The sequence below is a fragment of the Ambystoma mexicanum genome, chromosome 6p, assembly GCF_040938575.1.
Source record: "Ambystoma mexicanum isolate Mex_15411 chromosome 6p, UKY_AmexF1_1, whole genome shotgun sequence".
Lineage (NCBI taxonomy): Eukaryota > Metazoa > Chordata > Amphibia > Caudata > Ambystomatidae > Ambystoma > Ambystoma mexicanum.
Genome location: NC_090935.1, coordinates 475,001,034 through 475,019,510, shown reverse-complemented (window position 1 = coordinate 475,019,510; position 18,477 = coordinate 475,001,034). Strand labels below are relative to the sequence as shown.

The following is an 18,477-nucleotide window of genomic DNA, read 5'->3' as shown; positions in this document are numbered from 1 at the left end:
GACGATGCGAGAGACGCAGGAAAACCCGCTCTCCTCCTTCTCCTAGACTTATTGGCGGCATTTGACCTTGTAGACCACCAGGTCCTATGCCACCATCTATCCACTACAGCCAATCACTCACCCAACACCACCTCCTGGATCGCCTCCTTCCTGCAAGGTAGGACCATGCAAGTATTCTCAGAGCTGGCCTCAGCTTCGCCCACCACTATCCTATGTGATGTCCCACAAGGATCATGCATCTTGGCCACCCTCTATAACTTATCATATAACACGGCCCCTCTTCCTCATCCTGAACTCCCTGGGTATCTCGTACACAAACTACGCTGATGATATCCAGATCCTCATCACCCTAAAAGGAGACTATGATACTGGCTCTAAAACACTGAACCACTTATACAACATGATTCAAGCAAGGATGGCAGCCAATGGGCTATGCCTAAACTCAGACAAAACCGAGCTACTCATGGTTGGCTCCAAAGAAACAATTAAGAACCTTGACTCTCAATTTAGTCACTTTATGATCGACAGCATTAAAATCCCAGTGGCTATCTCAGTAAAAACACTGGGTGTCTATCTCGACTCAAATCTAACGATGACAAGGCAAGTTAATGCCATTGTCTCAACAGTGGCCTACCATGCCAAACTCTTGACAGCAGCCAGGCCCTTCCTCTCTAAGGATAACTGCATCACAATTGCCAGAGCTATTACAGGATCAAGACTTGATTACTGTAATGCTCTGTTCCTGGACACCTCCACAACAAACATGACCATACTTAAAACTATACAAAACAGCGCTCTGAGAGCAGCCACTGGAATACCTAAAAAAGAAAACATCACGGTAGCCAGGAAGCAGGCACACTGGCTCCCAGTATGCAAAAGAGTCCTCTTTAAAGCCCTCGCCCTTACTCATAAGTGCATCCACCTCACTGCTCCACCCTACTCTTTGAGAGAATTCACCCCTCTAGATCTACCAGACCTACTAGAACACCTTATGCAAATATGCTCACGATCCCCAGAGTCAAGAGAGCCAGAGCGGGAGGTGCTAGCTTCCCCTTCCTAGCAATGCTGCAATCGAACACCCTATCACCACACCTGCGAGGAGAAGTCTCCCACCTAGCATTCCCCAAAGCTGTGAAAACTATGCTCTTCAACTAAAACTCTTCTAAGGTGTGAACATTATCATCCTAGGCTCAGCATACTTGGGCACCTGCATAATGTAATGTAACCTGAATCTGTATTTGTTTGTACTTGAATGATGGCACTCATATGCCCTGACACTTATCATCACATCACATGTATGTAACTCCTTTGTAACTAAAATTGCCACAAGTAACAGTGCCTCGATACCTTTGGGCTGTATGTGCGCTATATAAATGTAAAAATTAAAATAAATAAAAAATACAGATCCCAAAATAGATTGTTAATCTCTGTGGCAACCACACACTCCTCTTCCATAGTAATTAAGCAGCTGGTTACATTACCTGTTTTCATTTGTTGTTATTTTTTGTTGCATGCAATTATCTTTTTTGCACGCTAGGAGCGCGCCTGTGGTCATCGCAGATTGTCTTGGCTGCCTTGCCAGTGCTCGCTTGGCCAGACGTTTTTGTTTGAGGGAATATAACGGATCTGGTTCTTCAACAGAAACGTTTACTTCTTCTTGATTATTAAAGACTCCTCTGGTTTGTTAACTGCAATCTCTGTTGGCACAATGAGGTTGTTCCCAAGTGTCATGCGGTCTTCTAGTTTGTTTACAGATGCCAGGGAAGATTGTATCTCAGTATTTGCTGCCTGACTTTGAGTTGATGCCTTGTACCGGTTGTTAGGGGAGGAATGCATTAAAAGATTAGGTGACGTGGATACACGATTAGATTATTTTAATCGATTTGAAACTGTCGTCCGCTCAAATAACTTGCGCTTCCACCACTGTTGTTAAACCATTATCAAAGTTTACTGTATCGGTGGATGCCGCCATGCTTTGCTGCAAGGAAAAGAGCAGATTTAGTAAAGAGTTGTTATCGATGTCATCAAATTACAAAAGATCTTTACTCTGCAGGCCTTGGTCCATGTTACTGGGTTGACCCGAAATTGTATGGGTCATGCTTGCGCTAGGTTTAACGGCTGCTGAATAGAGTGATGTAATGTTACCCCTTTGCTTACTCGGGTTAATTACTACAATTTCGGGCTGTTCATGCACTGGATTAGCCACCTTCGATACTAATTCAGCTATTAATGTGGTATCCATAGGCTCCTGTATGCCCCTGAAGCTAATGGACTTAGTTCTTTGTTTGGACGCCCTTTTCCTCTTTATTGATATAAGTATAGCAGCTGAGACTTACTTGAGATAGTCAATCGGTTTCCACTTTAGCTCGCAGACGAGCAGACAGCCAACAGCACCCACCACACACTCGACCCAATGTGCGCGGAAACTGTAGGCATAGCTCTTCCTGGTTGGGAGGCGGGACCAAGCTTCAGCCCAATAGATTGAATTAGTTATGCTGTGCAGACCAATAAGGGTTTAGTAATGGTGTTCCAAGAATATTCCTTGCATGTAGTTTGTAGCAAATGCACGGAAATGTTTAAAGCTTTCTGGTAACCATGCAATGAGTATAGCTGGCAGGTAAGCAGGAGCAGACGGCCGACAGCACTCACCACGCACTCGACCCAATGCACGCATGCCAGTGCATGCTGAAACTGTAGATATAGCTCTTCCTGGTCGGGTGGCAGGACCAAGTAGCTTCTGGCCAATAGATTGAATTAGTTCCATTCTGCAGGCCAATAAGGGTTTAGTAATGGTGTCCCAACAATACTCCCTGCATGTAGTTCGTAGAAAATACAAGGAAATAGCTGAAGTTTGCTGGTAAGCACATAATGAGTATAGCTGGCAGGTAAGCAGGAGCAGACAGACGACAGCACTCACCACGCACTCGACCCAATGCGCACCTAATCTCTCTAACTGCCACCTCTTCTGCTACATCCATGGTCTCCCAATTAGGCTAGCCAGCAAAAAGTCTACCTCTAACTAAGTAGGACGCGTGGCCTCCTACCCCCAAGGATAACATTAGTTCATGAAATGGGCACCAAGAGTTTTAGGGTCCTTGAAATCCCATAACAACGTCTTCTTAATTGCTGGGATGACAGGAACCCATCACTTTGTGCCTTCTTCCAAATGTTGGACTGAAGCACCCTCCTCTCCTGCATCAGGAGCTGGGTATTAAAATTGCATACACTGTGCGACAAGCTTCATGACTTTATTTGCTATCTTACAGTCCAAGAGATTTCCTCTTCGCTCATCAGATGAAAGAGAGGAAGAGGAAGAAGAGGAGGCGGTCGGAGGGGGTCCTTTCTGGTCTTCTGACCCTTTCCTCATGTAAAGCAATTCTAATCATCCTTAACATTCTCTCATCTGAGCTGCACTGGTCCCTATGAGGAATTTTCTTAAGCAGAGGGGACTCAGTGACTGTAGAATAAGAAGCATCTTGGTGGTGATGCTTCTCCCTTTGCTGCCCCTTGTCTATGGGGTCCCAGCACAACCTCAGCCCTGTCTGCTGTGAGAACACCCCCACTCAGCACGAGCCTTGACTGACCTCCCTTATGAAGGGGCCAGGCCGGAAGATCAGAGTGCAACCTGCATTATAAATCTGCTACCCCCACCTACCCTCAGGTCCCAGCACCGATACTCAATCCTGGGTCCAGAGGGTATGGGAGCCACGGCGAAAGCTTGACGCCACAGTGGGATACGAAGCTTCAGAAATCCGGTGACTGTGCACAGCCAATCCAAAACTTGAGTGACCGGGATCCGACATGGGAGGAGCGCCTACACCCTTACCCTTTCTCCAGTGAAAGGGTTTCTCCCAGGCACTCTGAGGTCCCAGACTGGCCTGCCAGCTCCTCTGCATGCTTGATCAGCCCCTTGGGAGATCAGGCACGTGACGGTGTACTGCAATCGTTAGCTCATGATCTAAGAGGAGGTGTCTCCAGACCTGCCTCGGTCCTGGCCCCGCTCGGTTCCACAGGAGGCGCGACTCTCTAGGGATCACCTCTCTTCCCCCTCCTCAGCCTTCACTGCCTCTGCAGGAAAAGCAGAATATCCTTTTCATGCCCCCAAATACCAGCGATGGGGGCACCCAACATGTGAGGGACCATCCCAGCAGACCTCTGGTATAACTGTCGGAAGGACAGGAAGTATATGGGTAAGCACCCACCGCTTAACTGGGGTTAGAGGGAAGAGTGGTGAGTTTGCGTTTCGGCAAGGGATCGGAGTAACTGTCAGGAAGGCAGGACTCCTTCAAGAAATTAGTGCTGGCACGTGGAAGAGGGAAGTGTAGAGTCTACAAGTGTTTGCGTTGCCATGGAATGAGGGTAGATGGAAGGACATTTGCAGCATAGGCCCAGTAAAGTCAATGTCCACCAACCCAAAACCCCTTGCGTAACCAACAGCCTTAAACCCGCAAATGCCCACGTTTTCCATCCCCTGCATCTCAAATGTATGACCATAAGCTTACATGCCCTCTGCTCCCTCCAAAAAACAACCACAATTTTAATGAAAATGGGGGGTTCTCCATATAATACCCTGAAGTGAACATTGCCTGTCTTGATACGCCCAATAGAAGGCACTAACAGCACCTCACACATTTCCTCTGACGGGTGCTGCCACCCAGCCCCTACATGCCCAGTCATATGTACCCTCAGCTTGTGCAAGCACAGTAACAGATCTTACCACTTTGCACACACCCAGTATCACGTATGTTAAACTCTGATCCCACATGCCCAGTAACAGATCTAGTGCATGGTTGAGCAAAGCACAGACATTCTTTTGAACTGTGCAGTTGACTGTTAATTTTTCCATCAGGTACAGTATAGCATGGATAATATTATCAAATTCTGTTGTAAGACATGTAAGAATGTCCAGCCTTTGGCCCTGTATGTCTGTCCGTGCCAGGGAAGCTGACTCTGACTTTACGCATGGTGCCAGGTGCATGAGCCCCCGGGTGGCATTAGGTCCGCCGAGCGCACCAAGCAGCTCAAAATCAGTGACCTGTCCTCTTCTTAAACATACTTTATACCCCAGACTCCCAGAAGCAGGTGTTACAGGGAATCCGAGAGGCGGTAACTCCAGCCCAGGTGACCCCTCCGCCCCCATTCCATTCCACACTCTCGTCATGATAGACAATCACTCTACACCATTAGCCTCCAGCATTTATGCAGGAAAGTTAGGTACAACTACCCTGAGTACAGGTTTTGTTCCTTGTGGTTTCTGCACTTACACGCAAAGAGAAAGCAATGTAACACATGCCACCTGAAGCTTTTGCGGGTGACAAGTTGTTTACACGCCCCGCCCCGGCGCATCTTCACTTTTAAGCATTCGCGTAATCTCTACAGGTGAGTTGCACATCGCGCACGGAAAACAGTGCTACTGGGTTGCAAATCATACACAATAAACAGTGCTCTTAAACAGTGCTAAGGGGAATAAAACACATACAGTAAATAGCGCAAATGTGTTACAAATAATACACAATAAACAGTGCTCTTAAACAGTGCTAAGGGGAATAAAACACATACAGTAAATGGCGCAAATGTGTTACAAATAATACACAATAAACAGTGCTCTTAAACAGTGCTAAGGGGAATAAAACACATACAGTAAATGGAGCAAATGTGTTACAAATCATACACAATAAACAGTGCTAAGGGGAATAAAACACATACAGTAAATAGCGCAAATGTGTTACAAATCATACACAATAAACAGTGCTCTTAAACAGTGCTAAGGGGAATAAAACACATACAGTAAATAGCGCAAATGTGTTACAAATCATACACAATAAACAGTGCTCTTAAACGGTGCTAAGGGGTACAAAACACATAACACATACAGTAAACAGTACAAATGGTTTACAAATCACACACAATGCACAATGCTAATTCGAATGGACAACACGTGACACAGGAAACCGTGCCAAGGGGTTATAAATCATTCGCAGTAAACATTGTTAATGGCTTCAAATAACACTCACTAAACAACCACAATGCGTTAAAAATCACACTCAGTAAACAGCACCGATGGGTTAGAAATCGCACTCACGGGCAAACAGTGATCATTTTAATTACAAAGTTGCCTTTCGCTCGCCTCTCAAGGTCCGGTTTTTCCAGAGATAATCCCATTCGTGGGAAATAAATATCAGCAAATGTTTGTCTTTTACTGGTTTGACTCTCCCAATGAATCTTGCTGAATGCGCATGAAGGGCATTTTGGACCTGGCCCTTTGGAAGTTTGTTGTGTTTGCGAGGATAGACCACGCATGGATTGTGCTGCCAGGGTGTGCATTCAAGTCAATTCAAAGGTATCCTCAGAATTGCACCATGTCTTGTGGAATGGGTGCCATCCATGGCAGATATAAGTGTCCTTTAGTTGGTAAATCCACTGGTCAGCCGCCCTTTCCGTAGCTATCCATGCCTATATGGTGTACTGCCATTAGCAGTTCTTGCAGCACAGCAGCCAGTTTGGACATGCCGTGTAAGAGCATGGTATGGTATGGTATGGCTTGGCACAGGCACTGCTTCGTACTGGTCCATGGCCTAGAGTCGAACAGTGGTTTCATATGTGGGACCCATCTGGCTGGAAGGAGCAGGGATTGCAATGCGCCTTCACTTAAGCAGTCTTTATTAGGAGTCTGCTTCTTCTTTATCGCTGCAAACATTTCCACACATAATTATTCTGTCTTATAAGGATCCCAGGGAGAGGGCAGGAGCACTGAGAGGTGAATACGTTGCCTGGCGTGTAGACATAGACTTGTGATCTTAGGCAAACGCTATACATTTGTGTGGCTTTCCTTGGCACATTTAATCCCATCATAATGTATCATTTTAGTATTCGTTCATGGGATTCACTATTGACCACTCCAAGATAATGGGAATTCTTGGAATGTAGACAGTAATTACTGCTATTGACTGCATTCAGAACATTATGATTTAGAAGCTTCAGGGAAAGGGAAACAGCAGAAAGCATATTTCTCCATTCAGGTAAACAACCATGCAATTTCCCAGCAAAAGTTTCCTTTAACAAGAGACAATTCCCTCGGAGAGTATCCTTTTTTCACTGCACTGTCAATGTGTCAGGCAACATCCACTTTTCATGCCCCAAAGTGAAAACTAAAACATGGAAACATGCTTTAACTTTCATATATAGAAACCGTTTACTTTACATCCAAGGTATCCTCATGTTAAAACTGTTCCAGTTCAACCAGACTTACAATTACAATCTTTCCCTTTTAGAGATAACCGTGTTCATTAGATACCATAAAATAAAACCACATTTGATATTTTAACAAGTTGTGGTCATTTACATTACTCACTATTAAACTAGCATTTTTTACTTTTCCACCACAACTCCCAAACCTGTATTGCTATTACCACTATGTGCTGCTAATAGCCGTGTAAACCTCAGGAGTGAGACTTCGAAGTGCTATAATTCAAACAAAATAGAACATCTGAGACAGAGTTTCAAGGTTTGCAAGGCACATTTTAATATACACATAGAAAACACTCAAACGGGCTTCAGGATCAACCACAACCAGAACTTCATGGCGTCACCTTTATACAAAACTGAGCCTGCATCAGCATAGGTCGTTTGTTATTCATTTGCAAAAGATAATAACGTAAATGTGTTTAAATTACATACACAATCATTCAACCAATCCTCATCTAATCGTAAGTGGGCAGGACAAACTTGTATTCGGCAGATGTTCTTGCTATGTCAAGAGTCTATACTTTTCTTATGGCTCAATCGTATTCTTTGTCCACCAGTTCATGGTCGGTGACTTGTATTTGCCATCATTAAACATAACGCTGTCTGCCCATGGTTCCAACAATTGTAATACTATTTAAGCAAGCTTTCAAATAGAGAGTTTATGAGCTGATAATAATGAAAAGGGCCAGGCACTGCGATTCAATGTGTAATTAACCTCTGTTCAGTCCTGTCAGCCTTTACACAGTATTGACCACCAGAATGAAGCAGTATTGAAACAGGTTTTCCTCCTCTGCTAAATGGCAAAACCTGTTCTTAATCTTATTTAACCTAAGTTGTCTCGGCAAAGGCCAAGCAACTAAAACATACACTCTGCACAAGTCCAGTTTTCCCACAATAACATGTTTTTGCAATGACTAAAGGAAAGGGCCATGAATACATTTCTATTATGATTCGTTTGGTGAAATTTGACAAATGCAACCCTTTTTGAACATTCGAAGAAAACAGGGTTTTGATCGCAAAAATGAATTGGCTTAGGGCTAAGCAAATTCCCATATTATTATTATATTCTAATAGGAGGAGTTAATTATCATTTGGAATAAAGACCCTTCCCCCAATTGTGGTTTTGTCTCAGGACTTAATAGTGGGCAATTATGTCTTTTTTATCAGTCTGTAAAGGTATGATATTATGGGCTGCATTGTTATGTCATAAGGTGAACCAAACTCCAAACAAGTGTTTGCTTTGATATCATCCATTACTCCTTTACCCCTATAGTCTTGTCTTTAAAAGTGACTGCCTGACCTGCGCCCCTGAATCATGTTGCCCCCATGTAGCCTTATATCCTGGGGGAGTTTATTGATGCAGGATTACTTTACCTTGAAGCACACGATAAAAACTAAGGGCCTGGGGAGGAGATTGGTGGCAGTGGTAAAACAGCAGTCATTAAGAGTTTTGTTAATGAAACTCATGTGTCTGCCTGCATTTGTGTGGAGGTAATTACTGCCACGCAAAAGTAGTACCGTATGTGGTAATTACCATGACCACGTGTCATAAATACCGGACCCCATGATATATGCCGGATCCCATGGATGTTTTACGACTGCTGCCAAACTCTTGATCAGGCACTAACAAATTGAAGAATCCCAACCGTAGGTTATATGTCAGCTGCACTTTATCAGTTTGATCTCACCTTTGGGTATCCTTGAATACTACCACAGTGATAGTATTGTTTGTTCTAAAGAACCTCAAGCAGCGCTAGTCTCGTCGACCCCCTTGTACTCTCATCTGGTGAGAATACTTCCCCATTTGCTACTTTAAATTACCTACATGTTCATTAACTCATTGCATTTCATAAGAGTTTACCTGCAACGAGCAGTTTAGTATCAAAAGAGCACGGCCACTTAGCTCCCAACTGGCCCTGTGCCAGGAAGGCCACCTGCAACCACTCCGTTTGGTTTCATATCAAGTGCACTTTGGTTTCTGGACTTGGAGACGTCTAGTTTCACTTTTCCGCCTATGAATCTGCCACCGTTCCCAGGGTGCACGACCATCCAGTCAGCAGCGATGAATGAATGCCAGAATTGCGTCAAGGTACAAAATTATATTGTGGACCCTGCCTCCCCCTGCCTACACACACATTTCATCCATTTGCCATCAACTGCTATAATTATAAATATATAACGCGCTTAATACCAGCGAGTGGTTTCTAAGCGTGGGATCGGGATTCAAATCTATGTTGTGCTGCGTTGTTTTGCTTCCAAGGCAAACACGTTGCCCCTGAGCTATCCTTCTTACCCCAAATATAATTATAACAATTATAACTGCAATGATTAATGAGCTGCAGAGAGTGGGTGGAAGGGACCTAGAAGACCTCTGTCGCACTGTATTTCCTAGGTCCGGTGGGGGGAGGCAGTGAGAGCGTTGCATGAACTGTAGATGCAAGGTGCCGCTGCAGTGAGCAAAGGAACACATAATGTTTAATTTTGCCTTATTCGAATTTGCCATAGAATACATGCCCCAGGTTAACAGCACTACATGTAGGCCTTTCGGTCTGATTGTTGGGGAAGATGCCATTACTTGGCATGTATCGCATGATGTAAAGCATGATGCCTATGCAATTTAAACGTAACAGCCATAACCGCTGCTTTCCCACCGCTGTCCTTCTCAGACAGCCACTTCCTGTTGGAGAGCCTTAGTCCTTGGTTATCAGCAATTCTAGGGTCAGGCATTTAATATAATTTGTACTGATGTTGTGTTTTTAGGGTCATGTTTTGGACATGCATCTTGGCCCACTCGATCACCAGTCATAGTTGACCATCGCTTAGCATCATCACTTGTACTTAGGCCATGCCCCCTAACAAGAGCCCCCCTCTCAATTACCACCCAACTTAAAGCACTGGATGGGTGGGAGGTTTTCCATGAATCTTAATCCCTGGCATTGCTCTTGGAACCGTTTTCGGGTTGTATACACCATTCCTGAAGGGGGCCAGCATTATGGAAATCAGTAGGTATCCTCGCAAACCCCCATATGCAACACACTACTAGTCAATATAGTGTGATCCAGCCTGGCAACATGTATAAGTAAATATAGTGGGGAGCGTGGGACCCGAGAGCCAGCATTATGGACTGGCAAGGCAGCGGTAGGGCAGGGTGTGACGGGCAGTTGCCACGGACAGGCAAGTGGTGATTTTGGGGACGTTTGGGAGTGGAAGAACCTGAGGCAAGGGGGTACGGGTGCTCATTAAAACAATGAAAGCTGCGGAGAGGAACAGAGGACAAGGGCAGAGCTTGGCACAGGGAGATGTGGCAGTGAGCATGGGGGGCTGGGCCCCCTTTTTAAAGCAGGGCGATATCTGGAGTTGTTAGAAAGAACCACCGTGAGTCTGCTCACACTGACTCGTTCCAGATCCAATCTGTATTGGAAATGCCATCAATGAGAGCAGACCAGTCCGCACTGCATGGCCACATCCCCTTTGCATAAAAATTAGAATATACCCCGTTTTGCAGTGATGTCCAGGCAAAGTCAGCGCATAGTTATTTTTGCAGTACAAAATGACTTTGCCCAGTCTTTCGACGGCAAAAATACACTTTGGACGGTTCCATGAATCAGGGTTTGTGTCGGCAGTGCGAAGTCACTTTTCAACAGTGCAAATTCACTTTGAACTGGGCAAATATTCCATGAATCAGACCCAATGTGTCTAGTAGGCAGTACTATATGACACTGGCCAGGGGATGATGGGTGAACCCTTAATTTAATGGTAGTCTCAATTTGAAGACTACCATCCCACATGTATTTCCTTGAATTTATAAGATTGGGAGGGGTTCTATGTTATTTTTCCGCATTTTAAAGACTGAACACAAAAAAGACAGATTTATTTCAACCGTTTTTGTGTCGGCTTTCAAATTCCCCCTTCCCCTTCTGTACCACCACCCTCTCCCACTATTTTATTTCTAAATTGGGCGGGTTAACCCCCTGAGCCCCCACTTGTCCCCAACCCACTACCACCTTCCCAGCACGAGACACGCTAACTAAACACAAGCACACACGCCCACACACAAGCACACACACACACACAGCCCCACATTCACTTATCTGACACTGCCACGCCTGTCAGCCCCTGCGCGCACTCGTGTGCGGCAGGGGCGTGAAGTCCAATTTCGAAAAACTGTTCTGTGCGGTCACAGAGCCCTGTTTGTAAATTGATCTTTATTTTTTCTCATTAAAAAGGTCTTTTGACCTAATACCCTGGGAGGAGCACGTCAGGCATGAGTAGCCCCCGGATCATGTTTTCTCCTTTGCATTCTGGCACAAAGAATGGTGCTTATGCACAGGAAACACTGGTCCCAAATTGAGGCAACTTGGGGCCCAGTGGGACATGTTTTAGAGAAATTGGATTGTTCTCTGTGTACTTGGAGACTTAAGACCTATCCGTAATGTCCCCTTTATCCTGGAAAAATAATTTAATCTCCTTGTACTTCTGCTCCCGTACCTTAATTAAGCATCATAGTTGAAATTAAAATTTACACTCGCTATTTTTGTTTGTCAGCCTCTGGCCGTCAATGTATGGACATTTGCTTTGACAAAAGCCAGGGGCAGAAGGGTATTATTTTGATGATACAGCGGCTTCCGGTTCTAGTGCTTCACGAAGCCCCGACCTTTACTTTGCATTGAGTCATTGCTCTAACTAGACCCATGTCAGCCAATTGAGATTGGCAAAAGCAAAATTACAATCCCAAGAATGTAAAGGGTAAAAATAGGCCTGGATAGGGTAGACAAATCTGCCTTGGGTGTAGTGGATTGCTCTAGCTTGTGGCTGTGTTCCACTACCATAGTATATATTTGAGCACACAAATGCAGAGTACAGAAAAGTAGGACTGAATGACCTACACACACACACACACACACACACTTGACAAAAAATTACCCCGAATGAGCCCAATCGCTCGGTGTTCAGCGGGAACATGAATAACGTTCTCTTACCCAGGGCCTGGGGCCAATTAGCAGATAACGCCAACCGACTTGGCACCAATGTGCCCCGGCAGCAAAGGTGCCGCACTCTACGTACACAAGCATGGAAAATTCCTGAACACTACCTCAACTTCTAGTCTAGGCCATTGTAAAAATGTACCGCTAGCGGGCACTGGTACTGACGGAGCCCGTCCTGTCTGTGATATCGGGTGTGAATTAATGCACCTATTTTTCAGTTTCAAAAGGCGTAACCTTGAATGTGAGATTAATAGAACTCTTTACATGTGTCTCCATTTTCCCCTCTATGACGGAGCAACCCTTTTTTTTGTAATGAAATTAAAATTGCCATGTAAACTGCGTAGGTATTTTCAGCCAGGGTTTATCTAGGTAAAACGCAGCTATAACTGGTATACTGGAAATGCATAGAGACCTGTAGTCAATCTTAGACTCTATCGGCGCTTGTAGGGTTACGTTATGTCGCATGGCCCACTTTGGGAACGTGGTCGGCTCAAGATACACCATCAACCACAACAAAAGCGGTAGTCATTTCCACGAGTGGGCGGACAGTTACTACTCATTGCACTGCCGTGGGGTCTAGATCATCAAAGCTTTGCACTGGTGCAAAAAAGTGGGGCCAATGTATGTAGCAATGATTCTACTGCTTAGATCGTTGGGAAATGGGCAAGCAGATTTAGCCCCAACTTGTATTATCTAAACATGTTTTCACAAGGGCAAAACGGAAACAGGCTGTTTTATTTACTATGTTTGAAATGTAACATGAAAAGAAATGTAGCAAACAGATTTCTTTTTATGGTATGCAGCAAACATAGTACAATGTATGATTTATTTTTTCCTCCCGAGCAAATGTTTTTATATAATACGGACTTGTTTGCTCCATTCTATAATATGAAAGCATTTGCTCACTTTTTAGCATCAGTGCAAATCGTTGATTATCTGGCCCCAGATGTCCATGATATGATATGATAGGTTATTTATAATGCGCTTAATCAGTGGTCGAAGGGTATGAAAAGAAGTAGTGGAGCTATTTTCCCTGCTGGCCCTCCCCGCTCCCACAAACCCCATCACCACACCCCCTCCAACACACAATACAAACAAATGCGCCTTCTGTTTAGGGAACAGTCAGTGCAGGGCACTGAAGTGCAAGTTTCAACTGCTTCCTACACTTTTATTTTGAAATGAAAACCTTCCGGAAAGGATTCTTTTTAAAATGAAAGTATAGGAGCAGTAAAATGTAATTAAGAAAAGAAAAAGTAGAGGAGCAGCGCTCCCAACCGCTCCGCTTAATACCCAGCGGTTTCTAAGCGCGGACCCGGGAATCAAATCCCCTGAGCTATCCTCTCCAGACAAAGAAGTAAAAGGACTTTTTAGTTTTTGGTCATAGACGGTACTTTAGCGCCACCCTGGGAGGTAACAGTATTGAGATGGACTATTGTGAAAGAATGGAATTCTCTCATGTCAGCTGAAAAAGCCCAACACGACCAGACTTCTACTGCATGTCAGTGGTAGTGATTCAAACATTTGTGTAAGAATTGACTTTACTTGTGTAATTGCCTTTTGAACATGTTTGCAATGTGATTCTCTTGCAGAAACTTTTCTCTGAAGTATTACCAGAAGATAAAATAAGCGTAACTCGTTTGGGGGCTCCTTGCATGGAGATCTGTGAAGCCGGCCGCTGCAACTACACAGGTATATGCTCATTTCCACCCCCGAGGATATGTTTCTGACATGATGGTCAATGAGAAAAATGCACTCAATATGTATCTGAAACAAACCCACAAGCAAGCTTAATCACAGCAAGAACAGCTGCTGAGCCTGCAGGTGCGTCCAGTCTGGCCGGCCCAAGGCGTCCCTTAATGCCTCAAAATCATATCAAGAAAGTTTTAATAAAGCACACATTGCACAGAGGAGCCCGCCAACATGTGCACTCCCCTCCCCTCTGTGCAGTTTTGGCAGTTCGCATTGAGAAGTGAATGCAAATCCGTGAGGAGTTGGTTTTCGTTCTGTGCCATTTCTGTTGTTTGCATGGTCACGTGCAATAAGTGAATGCATATCCGGGCGGACGCAGGTTTATGTTTGTTATTTGCACTTTATAGTGCAAACTAGTGCAAGTGGTCCCCGCTCGCGGGAAGAGCGTTCCAGTCTAGTGAGGCAAGTAGAGAAAATAAGCGAACGCAGCGGGGGTGCAGGGTATGCAGGGGGCAGGTAGGCTACAGTGAGGAGAGGAGCAGAAAGCTAGACTGGGAGAGTACAATGAGATGCAGTCAGCAAAGTAGTGGGGCCAAGAACATGGATGGACTTAAAGATTTGGAGACGGAACTTGGAGAGAGAAATATTGCACGGAGAGCCATCTAGAATGGTGTAAACTGGGCAGGTTGAAAAGTGTGCAGGTGGCAAAGTTGGGAACTTTGATGAGGGAGGTAAGGAGAAGAGGGTAAGACCAGGCTTGTACGAAAGTTTGGTTTGCTGAACGCTTGGCTAGAGATTAGAGGTTTAGTTGAGTGGTGTGTGGGAGGATTTTTCTAGTGCAAGGGTCTGCACCCTTTGGCTCTCCAGATGGTTTGGACTGACAATCCCATCAGCCCTAGCCGGCTTAGTCAATGCTGAGGGATATCAGAGTTGTAGTCGAAAACATCCAGCGAGCAGCAGGTTGCAGACCCCTGTTGCAGTGTTTGAAAGGTTAAGCCGAGCTGCCGCAGTGGCAGTGATTGTGAGGACACTGTCTATGGGAACCCCATGGTTCCCTAACTCCGGCGAGGAGGCGAGGAAGTCTGGGAAACAGAGAATGGGAGAAGGGAGAGTTTGGGAGGTGCTGGAGGCTTGTAGAAAGATCTTTAAGAAGGTTAGCATGAGGCAGCATCCAGCCGCCCAGTGGTGGAAAGCAGTGAGGCAGTTAGCCATAAGTCCATAGAAAGTCGGGGTGAAGGAGGGGATGGAGAAGATCCGTGTATTAGTGAACAGGTGATGGGTAAAGCCAAAGGAAGAAATGAGTTTATGCAGTGAGAAGGTGCAAAGGGTGAAGAGGGGTGGGCCTATAACTGATCATATGCTGACACCCAGAGGAGGGGTGTGGGAGAGGGGGTGTTGGAGTTCCATGAGATGGAGGAGGAGCAGCCAGAGTGATGGGGGCGGGGGTCACCCGCTCAGGTCACAGAGTGTGGGCAGGAGTGGACGCAGTCTTGCATTTTGTTAGGCCTTTTCATGTCCTGCTCTGCCTTTTATTGCTTTACCTCGTCTATGCCTTATTATGCCATGGCATGTCTTTCTTTGTCCTGCTATAAAAGGCATACACCAAGCAATAGGGCATAGCATCTTGTTATGCGATACCATGGTACTTCCATCCCTTTTACACTTGCTTAGCTGCTTGGGTGGTTCATGTCCTCTTTTCAAAGAAAATGCAGTGTAGATTGAGACCCATAAACACCCGCCCCCACCCACCGCCCTGATTCCCCTCTATTCAGGTGCCCCTGCCGCAATCTCTTCCTTCAGTGCCAGCTAGTTCAAAGGGGGCTGGTAAAAAGGGTGCCAGTATATACTCCCCCCCCCTTCACTTCACTGAACTTTTTCTGAGAGACAGTCATGCGATTTCATTAAAGACAATGTGGTAGCCATTCCATTTTATATAAAACAACAAACCATGCCCGTGTGTATTCAGTAATGTTCAAGCTGTGCTGGTTTCTCTGATTGCCATGGTGTGTGCTGCCCTTCATAAGTTGACATCATTTTACCGGTGTTCAGTGAGAGGCAGTAACATCACTCATCACACCAGCCAAGTCCACAGCACCTCCGCCAAGTCCCTGTGAGCAATGCTCGGAGCAGACACTGCAGCCCCCTTACCAGCACCTCCAGAGAGTTCAGTGTTACCAGCCAAGTGCACGTGAGTAATGCTCGGAGCAGACACTGCAGCCCCCTTGCCAGCACCTCCAGAGAGTTCAGTGTTACCAGCCAAGTCCACGTGAGCAATGCTCGGAGCAGACACTGCAGCCCCTTACCAGCACCTCCAGGGAGTTCAGTGTTACCAGCCAAGTCCACGTGAGCAATGCTCGGAGCAGACACTGCAGCTCGGAGCAGACACTGCAGCCCCCTTACCAACACCTCCAGAGAGTTCAGTGTTACCAGCCAAGTACATGTGAACAATGCTCGGAGCAGACACTGCAGCCCCCTTACCAGCACCTCCAGAGAGTTCGGTGTTACCAGCCAAGTGCACGTGAGCAATGCTCGGAGCAGACACTGCAGCCCCCTTACCAGCACCTCCAGAGAGTTCGGTGTTACCAGCCAAGTGCACGTGAACAATGCTCGGAGCAGACACTGCAGCCCCCTTACCAGCACCTCCAGAGAGTTCGGTGTTACCAGCCAAGTGCACGTGAGCAATGCTCGGAGCAGACACTGCAGCCCCCTTACCAGCACCTCCAAAGAGTTCAGTGTTACCAGCCAAGTACATGTGAACAATGCTCGGAGCAGACACTGCAGCCCCCTTACCAGCACCTCCAAAGAGTTCAGTGTTACCAGCCAAGTACATGTGAACAATGCTCGGAGCAGACACTGCAGCCCCCTTACCAGCACCTCCAGAGAGTTGAGTGTCACCAGCCAAGTACACGTGAACAATGCTCGGAGCAGACACTGCAGCCCCCTTACCATGCTCGGAGCAGACACTGCAGCCCCCTTACCAGCACCTCCAGTCTAACCCAGAACTGCCCTTTGTCATCATCTGTAATGATGTGCTTACAGAGGTATGTTGTGGACAACAGTGTAGCAATGTCTTCATATGATTGTTCCTGAGGTGTTCTGGTGTGCATCAATATTATCATTTTCTTTTCTTGTGAATTTGGGTTTATCATACAGGTCACCAGCGTGGTTAGCATATGAAAAGAGGAAAACCACTACTGCCTGTTATCTAGTTTACGCATTAGATGCGAATAATTTCATGAGACATTAAAAATAACAACAACATTGCTGAGCAAATAAGTAGGCTGGCCAATCAAGAAAGGTGTTGCAAAATCTGCTATTCATGCTTTGCTATATATGGCCTCTTCATTGTGTGTGCCCCTCACTCGCCTGTCATTATTGTGTCCCCCTTATACTATACTCGTAGACTATCCACTCACCCACTGCAGGTGAAAGGCTCCTAGGAGCCCCCTTCCGTGCATACGCTAGCCCCTCTTCCACTGAGCCTATCACACACAGGCATCAGGGAATGCTTTACCCGTGCTCTCTCACACAGATAACCTCATGAGCACTACACCAGGCAGGAATCCCAAAGTTCCAGCAACACAAGTCACCTAGGAATGTACCAGCACACTGAATACATGTTGGTCTCCACTCATCAACACTTCAGAGGTCACACCTTGCCTGTCACTCGCCTCCGAATAACATCCCCTCCCCCTCTCTTACAACACCCTGCTCGAAGAGATTGCCAAAATGGTACTGGTTTACCTATACAAGAACTCTTGGCATTATTCAGTCGGGGCTGGTGAAACATGTTGCAGTATATACCCCCCCCCTTTCTCTTCACCCCCCTTTCTGAGAGACAGTCATGCAATTTCTAGTATGCTCGTCCCTTTTGCATAGACTTGCATAATAGCCTGGTATTTAAGGGGTTAAAGAAAATGTGGTAGTCATTCCACGGTGCATATAACAACAAACCATGCCCATGTGTATTGAGTAATGTGCGTTTCTCTGATTCCCATACGTCACTACATCTACAGCTGGCGAGGGCACAGGCACAACACCCTGGCACAGGCCTTGGTGTGGAGGATCTGATTAAGAGGAAGGATCTCACTGGCAGAGTCAGGCGAGAAACAAGACCCTTTGTGAGGGGGGACAGCACCCCAAAAGAGATTCTGTGCCGCCCTTTTGCCTCGCCTTTGAGTCTTAATGAGCCATGTGGGACGGCTGTGTTGATCACAGCCAGCAGCACTTGAGGTATTGTGCGACAAAATGGCTACTGCTCTGCAGAAGTACAGGGATGAGTAGTGCTTCCTAAACTCCTACTCAGCCTCACACTACTACTAAGCCAGCAGTGATGCCAATCATAAAGGTGAAAAAGCCACAACATGAACGGGCCGCCTCGATGCCTCTTTGAGGCCGCATGGGCTGAGTGTAGGCTATACTCTTCAAGAGGGGTGTGATGTAGTACTGGCATAAAGGCAATGTCCACAAAGGTTCCATACAAATATGAGTCTTTAATTATAGTAAAAATGCAAACACACAATTAAAACACCAACAACCACCCCCTGTAACGGAATAT

At 45.9% G+C, this 18,477-nt stretch overlaps 1 protein-coding gene across 1 annotated transcript in view; it reads left to right on the top strand.

Annotated features, from left to right (window-relative positions):
* The window catches only part of CDC20B (cell division cycle 20B), a 223,166-nt gene that overhangs the window by 111,055 nt on the left and 93,634 nt on the right, over nucleotides 1–18,477 (top strand). The window contains exon 6 of the mRNA XM_069626486.1: nucleotides 13,820–13,919. Within this exon, the coding sequence (XP_069482587.1) occupies nucleotides 13,820–13,919 (100 nt within the window). The remainder of the gene's footprint in view (nucleotides 1–13,819; nucleotides 13,920–18,477) is intronic.